Source organism: Sapajus apella, unplaced genomic scaffold (genome assembly GCF_009761245.1).
Source record: "Sapajus apella isolate SASKATOON/1434 unplaced genomic scaffold, GSC_monkey_1.0 scaffold128, whole genome shotgun sequence".
In the NCBI taxonomy this organism is placed as follows: domain Eukaryota; kingdom Metazoa; phylum Chordata; class Mammalia; order Primates; family Cebidae; genus Sapajus; species Sapajus apella.
The window spans coordinates 1,933,582-1,952,952 of NW_022437068.1; the positions used below are offsets into that span (position 1 = coordinate 1,933,582).

General features: G+C 47.3%; 2 protein-coding genes and 1 non-coding gene across 6 annotated transcripts in view; 1 reads left to right on the plus strand and 2 right to left on the minus strand.

Moving 5' to 3' along the window:
* The window catches only part of CAND2 (cullin associated and neddylation dissociated 2 (putative)), a 40,402-nt gene extending 31,506 nt beyond the window's left edge, over positions 1-8,896 (plus strand). The window contains exons 14-15 of one of the 2 annotated variants that reach the window (XM_032262292.1): positions 4,163-4,270; positions 7,909-8,896. In XM_032262292.1, the coding sequence (XP_032118183.1) occupies positions 4,163-4,270; positions 7,909-8,136 (336 nt within the window). In that variant the 3' untranslated portion in view covers positions 8,137-8,896. The other variant, XM_032262293.1, reaches the window with a different exon arrangement.
* A 1,793-nt stretch (positions 8,897-10,689) lies between these two features.
* RPL32 (ribosomal protein L32) lies at positions 10,690-16,660 on the minus strand. 3 transcript variants are annotated; one of them, XM_032262294.1, is made up of 4 exons: positions 16,390-16,660; positions 15,048-15,148; positions 14,265-14,446; positions 10,690-10,875 (listed from the first exon to the last, which is right to left on the minus strand). In XM_032262294.1, exons 1-4 carry the CDS (start codon positions 16,583-16,585, stop codon positions 10,746-10,748), a joined length of 609 nt encoding a protein of 202 aa, XP_032118185.1. In that variant the 5' UTR covers positions 16,586-16,660; the 3' UTR covers positions 10,690-10,745. The 3 variants fall into 3 exon arrangements, with proteins under 3 accessions (XP_032118185.1, XP_032118187.1, XP_032118186.1); XM_032262296.1 differs by lacking the exon at positions 16,390-16,660 and adding an exon at positions 16,326-16,344; XM_032262295.1 differs by lacking the exon at positions 16,390-16,660 and adding an exon at positions 15,503-15,521.
* LOC116539444 lies at positions 15,218-15,356 on the minus strand. Its single transcript, XR_004264050.1, has one exon. It is a non-coding gene; the product is annotated as a small nucleolar RNA SNORA7 (small nucleolar RNA).
* Positions 16,661-19,371: the final 2,711 nt, after the last annotated feature.

The window sequence follows — 19,371 nt, forward strand, 5'->3', positions numbered from 1 at the left end:
CCATTTGACCCGTACACAGAGCCTCTGAGCTGACTCCTACACAGGTTCTGAGTTTTATGTACAAAATTGTTCTTCACAGCCTCTGGGAGTTGGGAAAGCTGGCAGCTGCCTAATTGTCCATCTGTAGATAACTGGCTCCATCAGCTGGGCACCTCCAGCTGTGGAATGCTAGCGACATTGAGGAGCAAGCTGCATCTCTTCATGTTGTGATCTGAAAGAGCTCCAAGCCCCACTATTGAGTGGCAAGAGCTAGTTCCAGAAGTTAGGGCCATTTTCTTACCTGAGGGAGTGAGTCTGGGGTCAGCAGGGCAGTTGGGATACTTTGGTTTCTTCATTTTACATCTTTCTATATCTTTTTTGAAATTTTAAAGTTTATTCACATATACAATAGAAATCATTACTTTTTAATTGTGGCAAAATAATAACACAAGTTACCATCTTCACTATTTTTTCTTTTTCTTTTTTTTTTTTTTGAAACAGGGTCTTGCTCTATCATGCAGGCTGGAGTACAGTGGCATAATCTTGGCTCACTGCAACCTCTGCCTCCCAGGTTCAAGTGATCCTCGTGCCTTAGCCTCCCTAGTAGATGGGACTAAAGGCACTCACCACCATGCCTGGCTAATTATTTTTGTATTTTTAGTAGAGATGGGGTTTCACCATGTTGGCCAGGCGCGTCTCGAACTCCTGACCTCAAGTAATTTGCCTGCCTCGGCCTCCCACAGTGCTGGGATTACAGGCATGAGCCACTGCAACAGACCCCGTCTTCACTTTTTTTTTTTTTTTTTGGGAGACAGAGTCTTGCTTTGGCACCCAGCCTGGAGTGCAGTGGTGTGATCTTGGCTCACTGCAACCTCCGCCTCCTGGGGTCAAGCGATTCTCCTGCTTCTGCCTCAGCCTTCTGAGTAGCTAGGACTACAGGCACATGCCACGATGCCTGGCTAATTTTTTTGTGTTTTTAGTAGAGACGGCATTTCACTGTGTTAGCCAGGATGGTCTCGATCTCCTGACTTTGTGATCCATCCACCTCAGCCTTCCAAAGTGCTGGGATTATAGGTGTTAGCCGCCGCACCCGTCCTCCATCCTCACTATGTTTAAGTGCACAGCGCAGTGGCATTAAGCACATTCACACTGCTGTGCAGCTGTCACCACTGTCCATCTTAGAACTTTCTCCTTCCCAGATTCAAACTGCACCCATTAAACACTATTCTCCATGAATTTGACTACTCTAGGATTCTGCCCTTGTAAGTAGAACCATATGGTATTTGTGCCTTTGTGACACACTTGTTTCACTTAGTGTGATGTCCTCAGGGTTCATCCATGTTGCAGCATGTGTCAGAATTTCCTTCTGTTGTATGTACAGACCACAGTTTGTTTACCCATTCATCCATCGCTGGACATTTGGGTGTTCCCAGTCTGGCTATTACGAGTAACGCCGCTGTGAACATAGGTGTTCCAGTATCCTTTGGAATCTTGCCTTCAGTTCTTTTCACTTTACCCAGAAGTGAAATTTTGGATCATCTGGTAATTCTGTGTTTAATGTCTTAAGGAACTGTCAGGCTACAACTTTATTTTAGAATTTTTTTAATTTTGAGATGGAGTCTCACTTTATTGTCTAGGCTGGCTGGAGTACATTGGTGCAATCTCAGTTCACTGCAACCTCCGCCTCCTGGGTTCAAGTGATTCTCCTGCCTCAGCATGTTGAGTAGCTGGGATTACAGATGTGCACCACCATGCCTGGCTAATTTTTGTATTTTTGTAGAGATGGGGTTTCACCATGTTGGCCAGGCTGGTCTTGAACTCCTGACCTCAGGTGATCCACCCACCTCGGCCTCCCAAAGTGTTGAGATTAACAGGCGTGAGCCACTGCGCCTGACCCCATACCACAACTTAAAAAATATATATACTGTAAGCCTGAGTCACTTTTTATAACAAAAACTAATACAAAGTAATCAAAAGCAATTCATACTTGTTTCCAAAAGTGCCAGGCACAGTGGCTCATGCCTGTCATCCCAGCACTTTGGGAGGCTGAGGCAGGTGGATCACAAGGTCAGGAGTTCAAGACCAGCTTGGCCAAGATGGTGAAACCCCATCTGCACTAAAAATACAAAAATTATCTGGGTGTGGTGGCGGGTGCCTGTAATCCCAGATACTGAGGAGACTGAGGCAGGGAATTCCTTGAACCTGGGAGGCAGAGGTTGCAGTGAGCCAAGATTGTGCTACTGCACTTCAGCCTGGGCAACAGAGCAAGACTCCGTCTTAAAAAAACAAACAAAACCACCCAAAAGCTTCCCCTACCCAGAGAGGCCTGTTGTAAGACTCAGTGTGTTTCCTGGGATGATGCACATAGACCCTCGTTCATTAGTCAACTGATGCTGAGTGGTGCCAACACACCGTGGTCGGTGCGAGAGGTGGGGTTCCTGCTCTCAAAGCTGCGGAGACGAGTGTACAAGGTCTGTTTTCTAGAAATGGGATCACATCACACATGCTGTTTTTTCCCCAGTCTTTTAACTTACATTTACTGTATGTAGTTGTTTGCTTTGCTTTTCAATACATATCAGACCTCACCATCATTTCACAGCTGCAGGAGTTCCCATTTCTGTTGCACTCACATGTAGCTTATTTGCACATTTTCACTATTACAGACAATACTGCTGTGAACACCTTGGGGCATCACTGTGACCCATGCTAGGGTGGAGTGCATGTTCCTGTTAAGGTATCTGATGCCCGTGGTCAGGCTGCGCCTCCTGCAGCGGGCGTGCCTCCGACCACTGCAAACTTCTTCCTGCACTTCCAGTCTGCCTGTCTCTTCCTTGGCTTTATTACTGCTTTAAACCCTTGCTTCCTGCCACCTCCCAAGAAAGAGAAAAGAAATGACATAAGTTCTACATAACTTCTCTGGGGTTCCAGCCCCAAGGTCTTTGTTGAGAAAGGGGGTTGGGTTTTCCAGTGTAGGCCGTGAGAACTAGTAGGAAATGATGGGGCACACAGAGCTGAACAGGACTTTCCACCACAGGGCTCCCAGGAGGCTCCAGGTGGGAGGGGTGTACTCAGCTTCTCTCATTTAGGTATGCCTGGTATTAGGCATCTTGGGGCGCTAGTGACCCCAGAACACAGATTAAGGAGTTCTTGGCTGGTCCAACACTCCAGCTTGTGGGGATTTTTCCCAGGCTCCAGCAAGTCTCTTCCGTCCACTCTGGCCATATCCTCGTGCCTGCCCTCCAGGAGAGCAGGACAGGGTCTAGGCACCAGTGCAGCCTTGGAGCCCACTCTGCTGCCACCCCCTGGGGTGAAGAGGGTGGGTGTGACAGCTCTAGAGCCCATAGCTTTGTGTTATCTTCAAGTGAGCCTTTGGAGAGGGAGTGAACGCCGCCCCGTTCACAGGAAGACAGGGAGTCTTGTCTGGTTCGAGGACACAGGGTGGTGGAGGAGTCAAGACTCATAGCTCATGGAGTCCAGCACCGCTGCTTCTCGCTGCTGTGGGCTGGGCCTCCTCCTCCACTGTGGGGTGTAGGAGGGTCAGGGTGTGGGGATGGGTAGGGTGGGGATTTCAGATAGCCATTCTTTATACTGTGCAAGGCTTCTTTGTGAAGACTTGACCATTTTCAAAAGAGATGACAATTTTTTTCCTACAGGCCGAGTCCAGGCCTGCAGCCGTGTTTAGTTAGTGTCAAAGTTTTTGTTTGGTTTTGAAATTAGGTGCCAACATTCAAAAATTGAGATTTTTTTTTTTTTTACTTGAAAATTGGGATTTCTTTTGAAAACAATCCAGTGGCCCCAAGCCACATGTCTGCTTTCCCACCTGGCCATAGTCGGCTAGAGCCGAGCAGCCACTGTGGCTGCAGCAAGGGCTCCCTGCTCTGTCCCAGGCCCCAGCGGCCCCCTTCACTCATCCCCAGCATCTGCCTGACCCGTAGGCATCTGAGCTTGAGAACCATTCCCTCCCTGGTGCTTCTTATCTGATCCTCCTCAGGTCAACCTGAGGAGTAATTGGCAAAGAAAGTGTCACCATTCGAGGAAACAGACCCAGAGAGGGAGAGACTCTGGCAGGACTTCATGGTGGTCTGGACTTGGGCTTCAGGTTTCGGGTGTGGGCCTCTGCTCTTTCCCAGGGCTGGCTGCCGCACCATCTCACCAAGAATTCTGTTTCCTTCCTTCTGGGCAGATGCTGACCTTCATTATGCTTGCCCGGCTGGCCACCCTGTGTCCTGCACCTGTCCTACAGAGGGTGGACCGACTAATTGAGCCACTTAGGGCCACCTGCACTGCCAAGGTAAGTCTCTGACCTAGCCCTAGCCCAGGCCCTGGAGCACCTATTGAGTCTTCAGCCAGTTGTTCATTTACCACTTACTAAGCACGTGTGTAGTGCAGGTGATGCTGTGAAAGTGCTTCAATCATTATCATTGCCCTACAAAGTACTTCTTATCATCACTGTATACACAGGGGAACAGAAGCTTTGAGAGATTGTTATTGGCCAAGGCTACACTGCTAGTAAATTGCAGGGATGGATTCAGATCCACCTGTCCCTTCTTCCATTCATTAAATACTTCCTGGGTGCTGAGCCTCACGGGAGATACTAAAGATGTAACATTGAGTCTGATAGATTCCCTATTGTCAATCTCTCACCTCTTTGTTGGGAAGCTGGGTTAGATGATTGATCTAGAGCAAAGTTTCCGCTAGACTAGAGTGCCTGAAGGGTCTGGAGGCGGGATCTGGGGTGGAAGCTCCCATGGAAAGCTGGTGTTGGAAGCAGAGCCTCGTGCACCTAGGTGGTACCTAGTAAGTACCTGTTGAATGAAAGAGTACATCTGGGTTTTCTGAGGATGGGAATCATTATCAAAAGGAGAGCAGTGTTTTAGATTGGCGCTTAAAAAGGAGACATACCCATAGAGTGGTGATTTTCAAAAATGAAATCTTCTGTGGATAAAACATTAAAATTAGTAGTTTATTCATAGAAACCTGCCTTGTAAGTTTACATTTTTAACATATGCTCACTATTGAGTCAATCCAAAAAAAGCTTCTGCAAGACCAGGGCAGTTTTGACAATCTCTGGCCAAATCATATCTAGTTTTCTCTGAGCTCTGTTGCACCAAGAAAAGTCCCAGTTCTTAAAAGGGGAGGTATACATGGTACTGCTGTGCCAGAACATTCTTGCAGTAGGCCAAGGTGGCAAGAGAAGCTCTGCTGTGAGTTCCCACAAGAGCCACTCATCTGGCCATGCAGAAGATGCTGTCTGTTGGGCACTGGGATGAGCGTGGACACATCCACACCCACAATCCTTACCCATGACTCTAAAATCTGCCAAGCTCTGACAACCAAAAGCTCTTTAGGAACCTGTCAACAGGACTTGAAGTGGTATGAGGCTATGATCTTTAATTTTCTTTTGTTAAACAGTCAGCTCTCTGTATCCGCAGGTTCCACACAGATTAGAGTCAGAAAACAGGCCGGGCGCAGTGGCTCATGCCTGTAATTCCAGTACTTTGGAAGGCTGAGGCGGATGGATCAAAAGGTCCAGGAGATCGAGACTGTCCTGGCCAATGTGGTGAAACCTGGTCTCTACTTAAAATACAAAAAACTAGCTGGGTGTGGTGGCGCACGCATGTAGTCCCAGCTACTTGGGAGGCTGAGGCAGGGGAATCGCTTGAACCCAGGAGACAGAGGTTGCAGTGAGCTGAGATCATACCACTGCACTCTAGTCTGGTGACAGAGCAAGACTCCCATCTAAAAATTAAAAAAAAAAAAAAAAAAAAAATCAGAAAACAAAAATACAAATATAGGCCAGGCGCGGAGGCTCACGCCTGTAATCGTAACACTTTGGGAGGCCGAGACAGGTGGATCACCTGAAGTCAAGAGTTCAGGACCAGCCTGGCCAACGTGTCTCTACTAGAAATACCAAAATTAGCTGGGTGTGGTGGCATATGCCTGTAATCCCAGCTACTTGGGAGGCTGAGGCAAAAGAATTGCTTGAACCTGGAGGGGTGGAGGTTGCAGTGAGCCGAGATTGCACCACTACACTCCAGCCTGGGCAAAAGAGCAAAACTCTGTCTCAAAAGTAATAATAAAAATTTAAAAAATGTAGGAGCCGTGCTCGGTGGCTCACACTTGTAATTCCAGCACTTTGGGAGGCCAAGGTGGGAAGATATTCTGAGGTCAGGAGTTCAAGACGAACCTGGCCAACATGGTGAAACCCTGTCTCTTAATTAAAAATACAAAAATTAGCTGGGTGTGGTGGTGCATACCTGCGATCCACTTACAGAGGCTGAGGCAGGAGAACTGCTTGAAGCTGGGAGGCGGAGGTTGCAGTAAGCCAAGATTACGCCACTGCACTCCAGCCCGAGCGAGAGTGAGACTCCATCTCAAAAAAGAAAAAAAAAAAAAAAAAAGGGCTGGGCACGGTGGCTTACAACTGTAATCCCAGCACTTTGGGAGGCTGAGGCAGGTAGATCACTTGAGGTTGAGACCAGCCTGGCCAACATAGTGAAACCCCATCTCAAAAAAAAAAAAAAAAAAAAGTATAACAGCTGCTTACACAGCATTTATATTGCATTAGGTATCAAAAGGAATCTAGAGATGATTTAGAGTATACAGGAAGATGCATCTAGGTTCTATGCCAATGTACCACTTTTATATGAGACTTGAGCATCTGAGGATTTTGGCATCCCCTGGGATCTTGGAACCAATCTTCCATGGATACTGAGGGATACCTGTACCTCACAATACTCATACATTTTTCATACATGTAGTGGAGTATTTATGTATTTGATTACAGGGAATTGTACCAGATCCCGCTGAGAATGTTATCTGCATAGTATTACCTTTCTAAAACCCCAGATGTCCTGGATTCCAAAGCACATCTGGCTCTAGGGGTCTCAAAGAAGGGAGTGTAGACTTGTGTCATTTAATTATCTGGGCAACTTTTTTTTTTTTTTTGAGACAGAGTCTTGCTGTCGCCGGGCCGTAGTGCAGTGGCGCGATCTCAGCTCACTGCAATCTCTGCCTCCCAGGTTCAAGTGATTCTCCTACATCAAGGAGATTCAAGCCTCCTGAGAGTAGCTGAGACTACAGGTGCATGCCACCACACCCAGCTAATGTTACTAGAGATGGGGTTTCACCATGTTGGCCAGGATGGTCTTGATCTCTTGACTTCGTGATATGCCCATCTTGGCCTCCCAAAGTGCTGAGATTACAGGCAGCTTTTATTTCTAGATGGGGAAATGAGGCTCAAAGATGTAGCTACCTGGACTGACAGCTCTTGGGGGCAGAGCCATTTGAAAGCAGGACTGTGCAACTGCAATGTCAAGGTGTTACTCACTACGTTGGATTCTTTCGGTAGAGCCCAGCATAAGAAGGAATTTGAACTTTAGTCCATAGCAGTGGAGGAATTACTGAGCTCCTTTGCCTAAATGGGAGATGGTGGGGAAGTCAACAGAAACTGCAGGAGGTAGTCTGAGGTGCTTACTCTCCAGCTGCATCTATAGAACGATTTCCAGGCAGGGGCTTGAGTGGGGGAAGAGGCTGCTACAAGACCACCGCAGTGATTCATTCATTCAGTCTAATAAGGTGCTAAGAGCTGGCTTTAAGCACTTTAAGTATAGGCTGGATCCCTGCAATCTGTGGGAGGAGGTTAAGTATGGGAACATAGTACTTGCCACTGTCAATTAACAAAAAGTGGGCATGTTGGATTGGCTGCTCAGAGACCCCTCAGGCTGTACTCAAGCTGATTTGAATGACAGACAACCTCTGTGGGAAACGAGTCAGTGTGTAAAAGCCCAGAGGTGGAGTTAGGAAATAGCCTTAGGAGACCTTGCAGCAGGAATTTACCTTAGGGATTATGGGGCAGAGAGGAGGAGGAGGCAGTGGTGCCAGCCAGGCGCAATAAAGGATGGCTGCTTCTGCTGTTTCCTACTTTAGGTCAAAGCTGGTTCTGTGAAACAGGAGTTTGAAAAGCAAGATGAACTGAAGCGCTCTGCAATGAGGGCAGTGGCCGCCCTGCTGACCATCCCTGAGGTGGGGAAAAGCCCCATCATGGCTGACTTCTCTTCCCAAATCAGATCCAACCCTGAACTTGATGCCCTCTTTGAAAGCATCCAGAAGGATTCCGCTTCAGCCCCCAGCACAGACTCAATGGAGCTCAGCTAGTCTCCCCAGCACCCAGGTGGGCCCTCCCTCAAGAGAAAGGAGCCCACCCAACCATCAGGCCTCCCCAATCCACTACCACAGGCCTCTACTTTTGCCCTTCCACCACCTCACTGGAGGCCCTGCCGCTGTCAGGGCTTACAGTGCCTTCTCCAGGGACCCAGCTCCAAGGCCCTGAGCCCGAGCTGCAAGGCTGCCAACAATTGGGCCCCATCCTTAACTCAGGACAGTCATCCAAAGAAATAGGGTAAGTTTTCCAGTGACTTCACACTCTACCCCTCCATAGTCTGTCTGGTTCCTTCAGAGGGTGTGTCTACCTCACAAACTAGTAGTATTTAGAAACAGGCTGTGCTTGTCAGCTGTGAATGGTAAGGAGGCAACAGACACCACTCCAGTTTCTTCACTGCACTCAGCAATGCCTCTAAGTTAGTGCTCAGGCTGGGCGTCTTGGAAAACTTGAGTTACATTTTAAAATTCAAAATGGTTCATTTCTAAGTGGCAGTGATGAATCTGAAATTTGGATGGTACGGGTTTCTTTTTCCCAGGAAGGATGAATGGGTTGGGTGGGGAACTGGACAGGTCTGGACCTCATGTTTCATTTCTAATTTCACATGCCAGCACCACCCAGGCAAACCAGTTGGTTTGTTTCTGAGGAAGGTTTCAAATGTGTCTAGTGTTAGTATTGAGGACAAAGAAATACAAGTGGCAGGCCAAAGTATTTTCCGTGATATCCCAGGTTAATAAAGATTAGATCCTAAGTTAACTTCTTTTCTCTACGCAACTTGTCTCCAATTGTTAGACCAGTATCTTGAATGTACTTGTCAATTTGTAATAAATCCCCAAAATTAGGCTGGGTGAAATGGCTCATGCCTGTAATCCCAGCACTTTGGGAGGCTGAGGCAGGCAAGATCGCCTGAAGTCAGGAGTTTGAGACCAGCCTGGCCAACATGGCAAACCCCTGACCCTACTAAAAACATAAAAATTAGCTGGGTATGGTGGCACACCTGTAGTCCTAGCTATTAAGGAGGCTAAGGGTGGCGGGGGGGAGGGGGTGATCAAAACGCCTGAACTCAGGAGGCGGAATTTGCAGTGAGCCAAGACACCGCCACTGCACTCTAGCCTGGGTGACAGCATGACAGTCTCAAAAAATAAATCCCCAAAATGACCAATTTACATCGTAACTATTTGACTTTTTTTTTTGAGTCTTGCTGTCGCCCAGGCTGGAATACAATGGTGTAATCTTGGCTCACTGCAACCTCCACCTCCCGGGTTCATCCGATTGATCTGCCTCAGCCTCCCAAGTAGCTGGGATTACAGGTACACGCCACTTGTGGCTAATTTTACATACATATTTGTGGTAGAGACGGTTTCACCATGTTAGCCTGCCTGGTCTCCAACTCCCGACCTCAGGTGATCTGTCCGCCTCAGCCTCCCAAAGTGCTAGGATTATAGGTGTGAGCTCATAACCGCGCCCAGCGTTATGACTAGGTTTTGTATGGGAGACAATCTAAGATGCCTGTTTACTAGAATGAGGCTAGACCTAGAAAAGCTTTATTATAACCAGCACAGCATTTCTGCTAAGTTGACCAAGATGGTTACAGAAAAGCATCTGGTAAGCATTTCTGTCTCTTACCTAGTAAGTACCACATTCCATATCCCTCATGACCTATATACTACCATGTTAAGATGCCTGTAATCCCAGTACTTTGGGGGGCCAAAGCAGGTTTGCTTCAGCTTAGGAGTTTGAGACGGCCTAGGCAATATGGCTAGACTCTCTATGAAAATTTTAAAAACTAGCCAGGTGGGGAGGTGTACATCTATAGTCCCAGCCACTTGGGAGGCTGAGGTGGAAGGATAACCTGAGCCCAAGGAGGTCAAGGCTGCAGTGAGTGCGCCATTGCATTCCCAGCCTGGGCAAGAACAAAACCCCATCTCTTTAACCAAAAAAAAAAAAAAAAAAAAAAAAAAAAAAAAAAAAAAATCAGGGCCATGCATCACAAGAGGCCCGACTGTCACCAGTTAGCTTCCTGCTTTGGGAAACTGGTGTAACATTATACCTGAAGCAGCAGCTGGTAGGGAGGTCATGAGAGACTGAAAGTGCTTTTCCAGTAACGCTGGTGGATTTACCTGGAAGAGCAATTTGTACATCATCCTATTTTTGGAGAGAAGTTAGTTATAGGATGCAATTTAGGTATCCCATAACAATATGTGTAAGAAATTCATCTGGATTTTTCCATGCAGATTTTCTCAATTCTCACAAATCACATGGAGTTAACTGTCACCTAACTTTACAAAGTGAGGCTAGGAATGACTGCTTGTGGCTTGGGAGCTGTAAGTTTCTTCAAGTGTGTCAGAACCTACCTAGTGTGAGAGCCAAGTCCATGCCCCTCATCCCCAGCCTCAACTGGAGATGAGTAAGGCTAGTCTGTGCACCTGAGACCATGTTCCCCTGTTCAAGGACCGAGTGTCCTTTACAAATCCCCTCCAAATGGGAGATTCCAAAGGGCTTAACAAGTAAAAGAACGATGTGACAAGCTTAGTCAAGAAGCTGAAGACTTAAAATTAAGGAAGATGCCAGTTTTATTTAAACACAAAATGTGCACATAAGCTGTCTACTCATTTTCTTCACTGCGCAGCCTGGCATTGGGGTTGGTGACTCTGATGGCCAGCTGGGCAGCTCTTTCCACAATGGCTTTGCGGTTCTTGGAGGAAACATTGTGAGCGATCTCAGCACAGTAAGATCTGTAAGAGAATCAAGTGGGTAAGAAGCAAGACAGCCCTGAACACAATTGGAAAACTCCATTGCGGAGGCAATGAGTCCTAGCACCAAGCCAAGGGAAGGCTGCTTGGTAAGTGGCTGTGGAATGACACCTACATGCCCTCAAATCCTGACTCCCCTGATTCTACAGTTCCCTGGTGGTGACAAGAATGCTTTCATTTATTATCCCCTCATCTAATCGTCATAACAGCCTTGGAATCCAGGCATTACCTCCATTTTACAGGTAAGGAAACCAAGGCCCACAGCAAAGAATGGACAAGGATCTGGGGTGAACCCAGGCCCTGCTCCAGGTTCAAAGGTTCTCCTCAGTTGTAGGGTGTTTGACCTTGCCCATTAAGTTTCAGAACTCTCTGCAAAGTGGTCAAGACCAGAACCCAGAGTCTGGAGCCAAGAGCACCCGGTTTGACTGTTGAGGATACAAAGCAAGCTGAGAAACAGCAATGCTTAAAGTCACCCTGTCATAGTCATACCTAATACCTGAGGACTTGGTGTGCCAGATCTGGTTCTAACTCATTCCTGAAAACTTTTTTTTTTTTTTTTTTTGAGACAGTCTCACTCTGTTGCCCAGGCTGGAGTGCAGTGGTGCCATCTCAGCTCACTGCAACCCCAGCCTCCCGAGCAGCTGGGATTACAGGTGCCCACCACCACACCTGGCTAATTTTTGAATTTTTAGTAGACAGGGTTTCACTATCTTGGCCAGGCTGATCCTGACGTCGTGATCCACCTGCCTCGGCCTCCCAAAATGCTGGGGTTACAGGCATGAGCCACCACACCCGGCCTCCTTACAACTTTTTAAAAGGCAGCTACACTGTACCCTATTTAATAACCAATTAGCCTAAAGAGCACATTTCAGTAAGGAAGCCACCTATAGTAGATTTAAGAGCCATTCCACCCCTGAAGCATTTTCAGCAAAGAAAGCAGCAGGACTTAAGAATGATTAAATGAGGCAATGGACACATGGCTCTTTTCAAGAAGCCCACCTGAACAGCAAGACAGCAAATCCAGACAATTCCTTGTTTTATATAGGAGTCCACTCAAATTCAAAGCAACTATATTTTAAAATGTTTCTAAGTTTTCAAGACTTAGGTTATATTACAGTTCTCACCTGTCTTTACTGTTCAAAAACCGCTCCTGTCCTTGTCCCCCCACATACTTGATCATCACAATCAGAGTGCACCTGCCACTTGAAATGTGTCCCCCTGGCTTCGGCACTTTCCACACTGTAACACTGCAGTCATCTTGAACGGACACACAACATTCCATCCAGCACTTTACAAGTCACTAATTACATTTTCAGTTGTTTCCAGTGGACTGTTGCTACAGTGACTAGCTTTAGTTTCCCTGCTTTTCCATTCCTTAAGTACAAATGCCCAGAAATGGAACGTAAGAGATTAAAGGTCAGAGAGTACTTCTACGGCTGTTAGACTGCCAAGCTGTGCTTACAGAGAATGGCAAGCAGCTACCATGTGCGCTGCAACTGAGTAATCACGTTGGCCAGACAACAGGTATTGCCTGTTATAGCTCAACTCATACAGCCAACTGTGGTTTCCGTGTCCACTGTTAATTCCTACATCCATCTTTTCGAACAGAAATTTTCAGCATTTCAACACCTGGTTACATTTCCAACCTTGGAAGGTAATCACGTCAGAATACTGCTCTTGTTCATTTTTATTACCTGTATCTACAACCACTGTCGATAAAACATCTTTGCAAACAAACACAAACATCCTAGTTGTTCACACATACTCCACGTTCTTTCTAGCTTAGGAAAATTCAGCTTTTTGGCTTCCATTTACCAATAAGTGAACACAAACTGTCACTTCCCATGAGAATTTTTCATTCCACTGCCCTAGTTGTTTTTGGTCTAAGCAGATCACTGAATCTCTTATACATAGAGCTCACCAAGTGTCTAACTTACTTAAAACACCTAGAACTAGCTGGGTGTGGTACAGCGTGCCAGTGATCCTGGCTACCAGGAAGGCTGAGATGGGAAGACGACTTGAGCCCACCTTGAGTTTGGAGCTGCAGTGTGCTATGATCACAGCTGTGAATAGCAACTACACTGCAGTCAGGGCAACATAGAGCCTGTCCATCCCTAAAATCAAACCAGGCCAGGTGCAGTAGCTCATGCCTGTAATCCCAACACTCTGGGAGGCCGAGGTGGGCAGATCACTTGAGATCAGGAGTGCAAAACCAGCCTGGCCAACATGGTGAAACCCCATCTCTACTAAAACCACAAAAATGAGCCAGGTGTGGTGGTGGTACGTGACTGTGATCCCAGCTACTTGGGAGGCTGAGGCAGGAGAATCACTTGAAACTGGGTGGTGGAGGTTGCAGTGAGCTGAAATCAAGACACTGTACTCCAGCCCAGGCAAGAGAGCTAGACTCCATCTTAAAAAGCAGCAAAACCAATAAACCCACCAGAACCAATGCCCTGTAAACCCTCCATGAGCTCTTTCACCTCTACACCTTTGTGTAAGCACTCTCTGCCTGCCATTTTTCTTCCTGTTCTCCACCTAATCCAAACTTGGTTCTACAGCCCTCCCACCCCTAAAGAGATCCCTTACCATACGGCAAACACTTAAGGGCCCCTTAATGTCTGAGGTCCATGTTTGATCTTCTCCCTACCTTCCTTGTAAACCAAAAATAAAATTCAAAGCCCCCAGCAACCATCTGAATACACTCCCTCCTTGAACAGGACACTCTTGGTTTCCATAACCTCTTATCATAGACAAGATATTCCTTTCTAGTGATTAACTAATTCCCAATCAGAAACATAAAATCTATCTAAAACCTGGAAGTGCCGCCTTTCTGGACCAAACCAACAGATGCCTTAAATTTATTTGATCTCTCATGTCTCCTTATAACATGTAAAAGCAAGCAGTTCCCAATCCACCTTGGGCACACATTCTTAGGGGCGCCTGAGGGCTGTGTCACGGGCCATGGCCAACTCATATTTGGCTCAGAATTCTCTCTTCAAACATTTCAGAGCTCAACTCTTGGTGGACACCCTCATAAAGAAGGCAATGTTCTGGAAACAGCCAAAGGATAGTGTAGTAGTGGAAAGTGGTTGTTACTGCAGTGTTTACTGCAGTGTTCATAGAGCAGTCTCTTACTGGGCTTGGGTCTATACACTTAGCAGACCAAGTCTCCTCCCTCTCCAGCAAAGGAAACATTCTGAACTCCCCAACAAGCATCCTCTAAAAATCCTGCAAGGAACAACTTCAGATTCCCTCAGAGAACGTACAACTCCCCAGAATGCACCCCAAGAGTTTTCTAAAGTTCCTGCCAGAAATGCTCACACAGATGCAAACTTCTGATCCCTGAAAACAAGAGGTGGGACCCAACTCACTTGTTGCACATCAGCAGCACTTCCAGCTCCTTGACGTTGTGGACCAGAAACTTCCGGAAGCCACTGGGCAGCATGTGCTTTGTTTTCTTGTTGCTCCCATAACCAATGTTAGGCATCAAGATCTGGCCCTTGAACCTTCTACGAACCCTGTTGTCAATACCTCTGGGTTTCCGCCAGTTACGCTAAAGGAAATAACACACAGGTGGGTTAGTGTCTGTGCAGAGTGCTAATTCTTCCTTTCAGGGAGGGGAAAAAAAGGACCAAATGAAAAGGAAGTATGCCACACAGTAACTGCCTTTGGTAACAGGACTTCATTATTTCCTTATATACTTTTTTGGTGGGTGGCTTTAGCAACTAGGAATGCAGGCACCCCCACCATTCCCACTCCCAAGCAATGGAGTCACCAATGGGATGTCAAGGGGCTGTGTGGATACCGAGATGATGAGCACAGGTGGACACTACTCTCAGCACCTGAGTGTTCTTGTCTACATGAAATAGGGATCCTGCTGTCATAAGGTAACCCAAAATACATGACACAAATGCAGAGCCCTCTAAACACATCAAAACTGCCGAGTGTCCCTTTTCGTTTACATTTCACTTAACACATCAAGAGACTCAAGTACCAGCACTATGGCACATTGGGGGAGACTTATTTTCTGGAAGAAAGCTCTTCCACAAACCAGTTCGTGGGCCAAAGGTAAGCCTGACTAGGTGCTGTCAGAAACTGACAGCCTGTCATTAACTTTCTTCACCCACACCCATTTCCATCTCAGGACCACATACCTTAATTTTGACATATCGGTCTGACTGGTGCCGGATGAACTTCTTGGTTCTCTTTTTGACGATCTTGGGTTTCACAAGGGGTCTAAGGGCGGCCATGATGCCTTTTGGAAAAGAAGCAGCCTCAGGTGAAGAAGAATCCTGGAAGGAGGCTTTCCCGCCCTGGGACTGAACCCTGTTGCAGAGTATCTTCCAATCGCCAGCTACGGAGCAAGCTGGGAATGGAATGGGTGCCTCTGCCAGGCTTGCTTTCCCTCCCTTTCCGAAGCTGGCAGAATACTAGGCACTCTCCAGACGCGATCCCAGGAGGTCAGGAGTCACCCCACCCTCTGAGCCCAAATAATGCCAACAGCTGAGCAAACCACAACTGACCCCAAGACACACTCAATTTGCAAGGGGCGGCAAATCCCACCCCACCAGTGTCCGAACCCCCAGATGGTCCTTCCGGTAGCACTAGCCTTGATTATCTGCTTGAACCGGAGTGTCAGCTTCCTCACCTGTAAAATGGAGATGACACTGCTCGCTGAATGCCTGCAGTGCCTGTCACACAGTAAACGTTCAATGAAGAGAACCTTCTGATTGCCTAGGGAGCTGCTGCACTACCACACCCACAACACACACAAAACCATCATGTCCCTCTAAGCCGCCTCGAATATGGAGATCTTCCAGTAACAACTCACACCTTCCTCAGTGTGGTCTTCCGAGTCATTATTTCCTACAACACCACCGTTTCTGTTCTCTTCGCAGCCATCAACTGGCACAGGGTGGGTACTCGATGAACCACGTATGCAAAACGACTTTGCCTTCTGGCCCATGATATTCTCGAAGACAAACTGGGGGCAGCTGCAGCTTCATCTTCCCAGAGACACTACTGGGAGAATCTGGGCCAGCAATGGAACCAGCCGACCTACACCTGGTTTTTCCTTGGCGGTCCCGCCGCAGCAGCCCTAAGGCAAGACTGCCGGGGAAAAAGCGGACCATGGCAACGAATACACGTGAGCGCTGGGATCCGCGGAACTCAGCTGAAGACTGTTAAGCTGAGCCACCCCGTTCGTCCCGCGGCCCCCAGGAGACTCCGCAGTCTGACCTCAACTAGCACCCTCCACCGCCAAGGAACAAACAGGTAGCCCGCAGCTGTGACTACGGGCTGAGGGCAGGAGGTCCTGGGGACGCAAAGCCCCATCACCCCGAGCTCCTTCACTCTGTGCCTGTACATGCCCCAGTAAGCCGACAAAAACAATACCCACAGACACTATCGCGCCGAAGGGGAGACCTCCGCACCACTGGGCGAGAGGGCCAGATGAACGCAGCAGGAATGCGGATGGCCACGGATTTTAAGACTCACCGAGGAGCAGATCGCTGCTACCTCCGTAGGCAGCGCCGAGGAAGAGAGAAGGGACGTTGGCGCAAAGGCTGATGGGAAGTAACCCCCTAGGTCCTGGCAGGGAAAAGGCGAGCACTTCCGGATCCGGCTCTTTCAAAGAAAAAGACACGTCAAAAATGCCGCAAAAAATTCTGAGTATAACTGTTTTAATAGACATTAATATCTACGAATATAACTGAAAAACGTATCCTACTTGTCCTTGGGACTACGTAGAATTTTGGAATTATTTCTGAGCTAAGACCTGGTGGAGGGAGGAATTACTTCCGCCAGAAGTTGAAGCCTCTCCGCCTTGGGGCTATTTCCGGCCGCGTTTCTTCTGTTCCGAAGTGCGCCTCTTAGTGGTCAAGAGAGAACAAGACAGCGGCTTCCTAATAATTTCCTCACCGAATTTAGACAGTAAATAGTAATGAGACTGTAACAGCTAACATGCCATGGGGTTCACTAAGCCTACCACAATTCTATAATGTACCCCTATTATTGTCTCAATTTTGCATATGTGGAAGGTGAATTTTGGAGAGTTGACCCCAAACTCTATGCTTCTAACCATTAGGCTAAACTGCCTAGTTTTTGTTTGTTCATTTTTCAGAGATGGGGTCTTACTGTGTTGCTCAGGCTGGTCTCAAACTCCTGGGCTCAAACGATCCTCCTGCCTCAGCCTCCTGAGTAGCTGGGAATACAGACATGAGCTCCTGGGCCCAGTCGCTACTGCCTAGTTTTTCTGTTTTTGTGTTTTTTTGAGACACAGTCTCCCTCTGTCACCTAGGCTGGAATGCAAAGGCGCCATCTCACAGCTCACTGCAGCCCCTACCTCCCAGACTGCCTAGTTTTTAAAGCTGGTCTTGATTTGTTTTACTTAGCTTTTGTATTTAAGACTATTGTGAAAATTGGCTGAGCACTATGGTTCACACCTATAATTCCAACACTTTGAGAGTCTGAGGCGGAAAGATTTGCTTGAGCCCAGGAGTTCAAGACCAGCCTAGGCAACATAGTAAGACCCTGTCTCTACAAAAACTAAAATTATTAGCTGGGCCTGGTGGTGCATGCCTGTAGCCCCAGTTACTCGAGAGGCTGAGCTGGAACGATCACGTAAGCCCAGGAGTTCAAGACTGCAGTGAGCCATCATGATGCCTCTGCACTGCAGCCTGGGTGACCGAACAAGACTCTGCCACAACAACAGCAACAACAACAAACCTATAAAAGCAACCCCATTGAAAAATGGGTAAAGAAGCCAAACACATTTCTCTATGACCAATAAGCACATGAAATGATGATCCACATCATTAAGCCATCAGGAAAATGCAAACTGGAACTGCAGTGAGATACCACTTTACACTAAGCAGGACGGAGAAATGGGACTCCCCGTACAGCACTAGTGCAAATGTGAAATGGTGCAGTCACTTTGGAAAAGAGTGGCAGCTCCTCACAATGTTAAACATAGGGATACTATATGACCCAGCAATTCCACTTTCAGGTATATGCTCAAGAGAAATGAAAACATATGTCCACACAAAAACTTGTGCGCGAATAATCACAGCAGCTTTACTCATCATAGCCAAAAAGTAGAGGCAACCCAAATGTCCATCAACTGATGAACAGATAAATAAAATGTCAGCTATCATTCAATGAAGTATTATTCAATGAAAAACAATGAAGTACCAGTACATGCCACAGCACGGAGGAACCAGACACAAGAGGGCACATATCGTATGACTCCATTTACATCAATTGTCCAGAATAGGCAAATCCAGAGAGTCAGAAAGTATGTTAGTTGTTGCCAGGGCTGAAGAGAGGGAGGAATTGCGATAGACTACTAATGGGGTTTACTTTGGGGTGATGGAAATGTTCTAGAATTAGATGGTAATGTTGATTGCACAACTCAATGACTATATGTTGAAAGCCACTTAAATGTACACATTTTTTTTTTTTTTTGAGATGGAATTTCACTTTTGTCACCCAGGCTGCATTGCAATGTTGTGATCTCGGCTCACTGCAAACTCCGCCTCCTGGGTTCAAGCGATACTCCTGCCTCAGTCTCCCGAGTAGCTGGGATTACAGGTGCCCATCACCATACCCGGCTAATTTTTGTATTTTTAGTAGAGATGAGATTTCACCATGTTGCCCAGGCTGGTCTCGAACTCCTGACCTCAAGTGGTCCGCCCACCTCCGTGGGCCACTGCGCCCAGCAACTGTACATTTTAAATGGGTGAATTGTACAGGATGTGAACTACATCTCAAAAAGTTGTTATAAAGAGCAATAATATAGGCATAGTTGCAGAAAAAAAGGACAAGCTTTCAACTGAATAAATTCAGCTTTGCAAAATGCTTTAAAAAAAAAAAAATGGAAAGGGCCGGGCGCGGTGGCTCAAGCCTGTAATCCCAGCACTTTGGGAGGCCGAGGCGGGTGGATCACGAGGTCAAGAGATCGAGACCATCCTGGTCAACATGGTGAAACCCCGTCTCTACTAAAAATACAAAAAATTAGCTGGGCATGGTGGCACGTGCCTGTAGTCCCAGCTGCTCGGGAGGCTGAGGCAGGAGAATTGCCTGAACCCAGGAGGCGGAGGTTGCGGTGAGCCGAGATCGCGCCATTGCACTCCAGCCTGGGTAACAAGAGTGAAACTCTGTCTCAAAAAAAAAAAAAAAAAAATGGAAAAAAGAAAAAAAGGAGACCCACTGAACCACAGCAAGAACTATACATGCAGAGGAGGGGGGCCTTTGGGAGCAAAACCACCCACAGCCTGCAGCTTGGCTGAGGAGCCCCTCACACTCCTGCACTCCTGGAGCGCTTGGGACTGGGAGTGGTACCACTGACTCTAGGAGCTGAGGATTGGGCTGTGTGGAGGGGGAGGAGGGAGAGGCCGAGGTAGAGAGGCCCGTGTTCACCATATCTTTTTGAAGATTCTGGCCTGAGACTCCATCTCAGGTTCTAGATGGAAACACAGC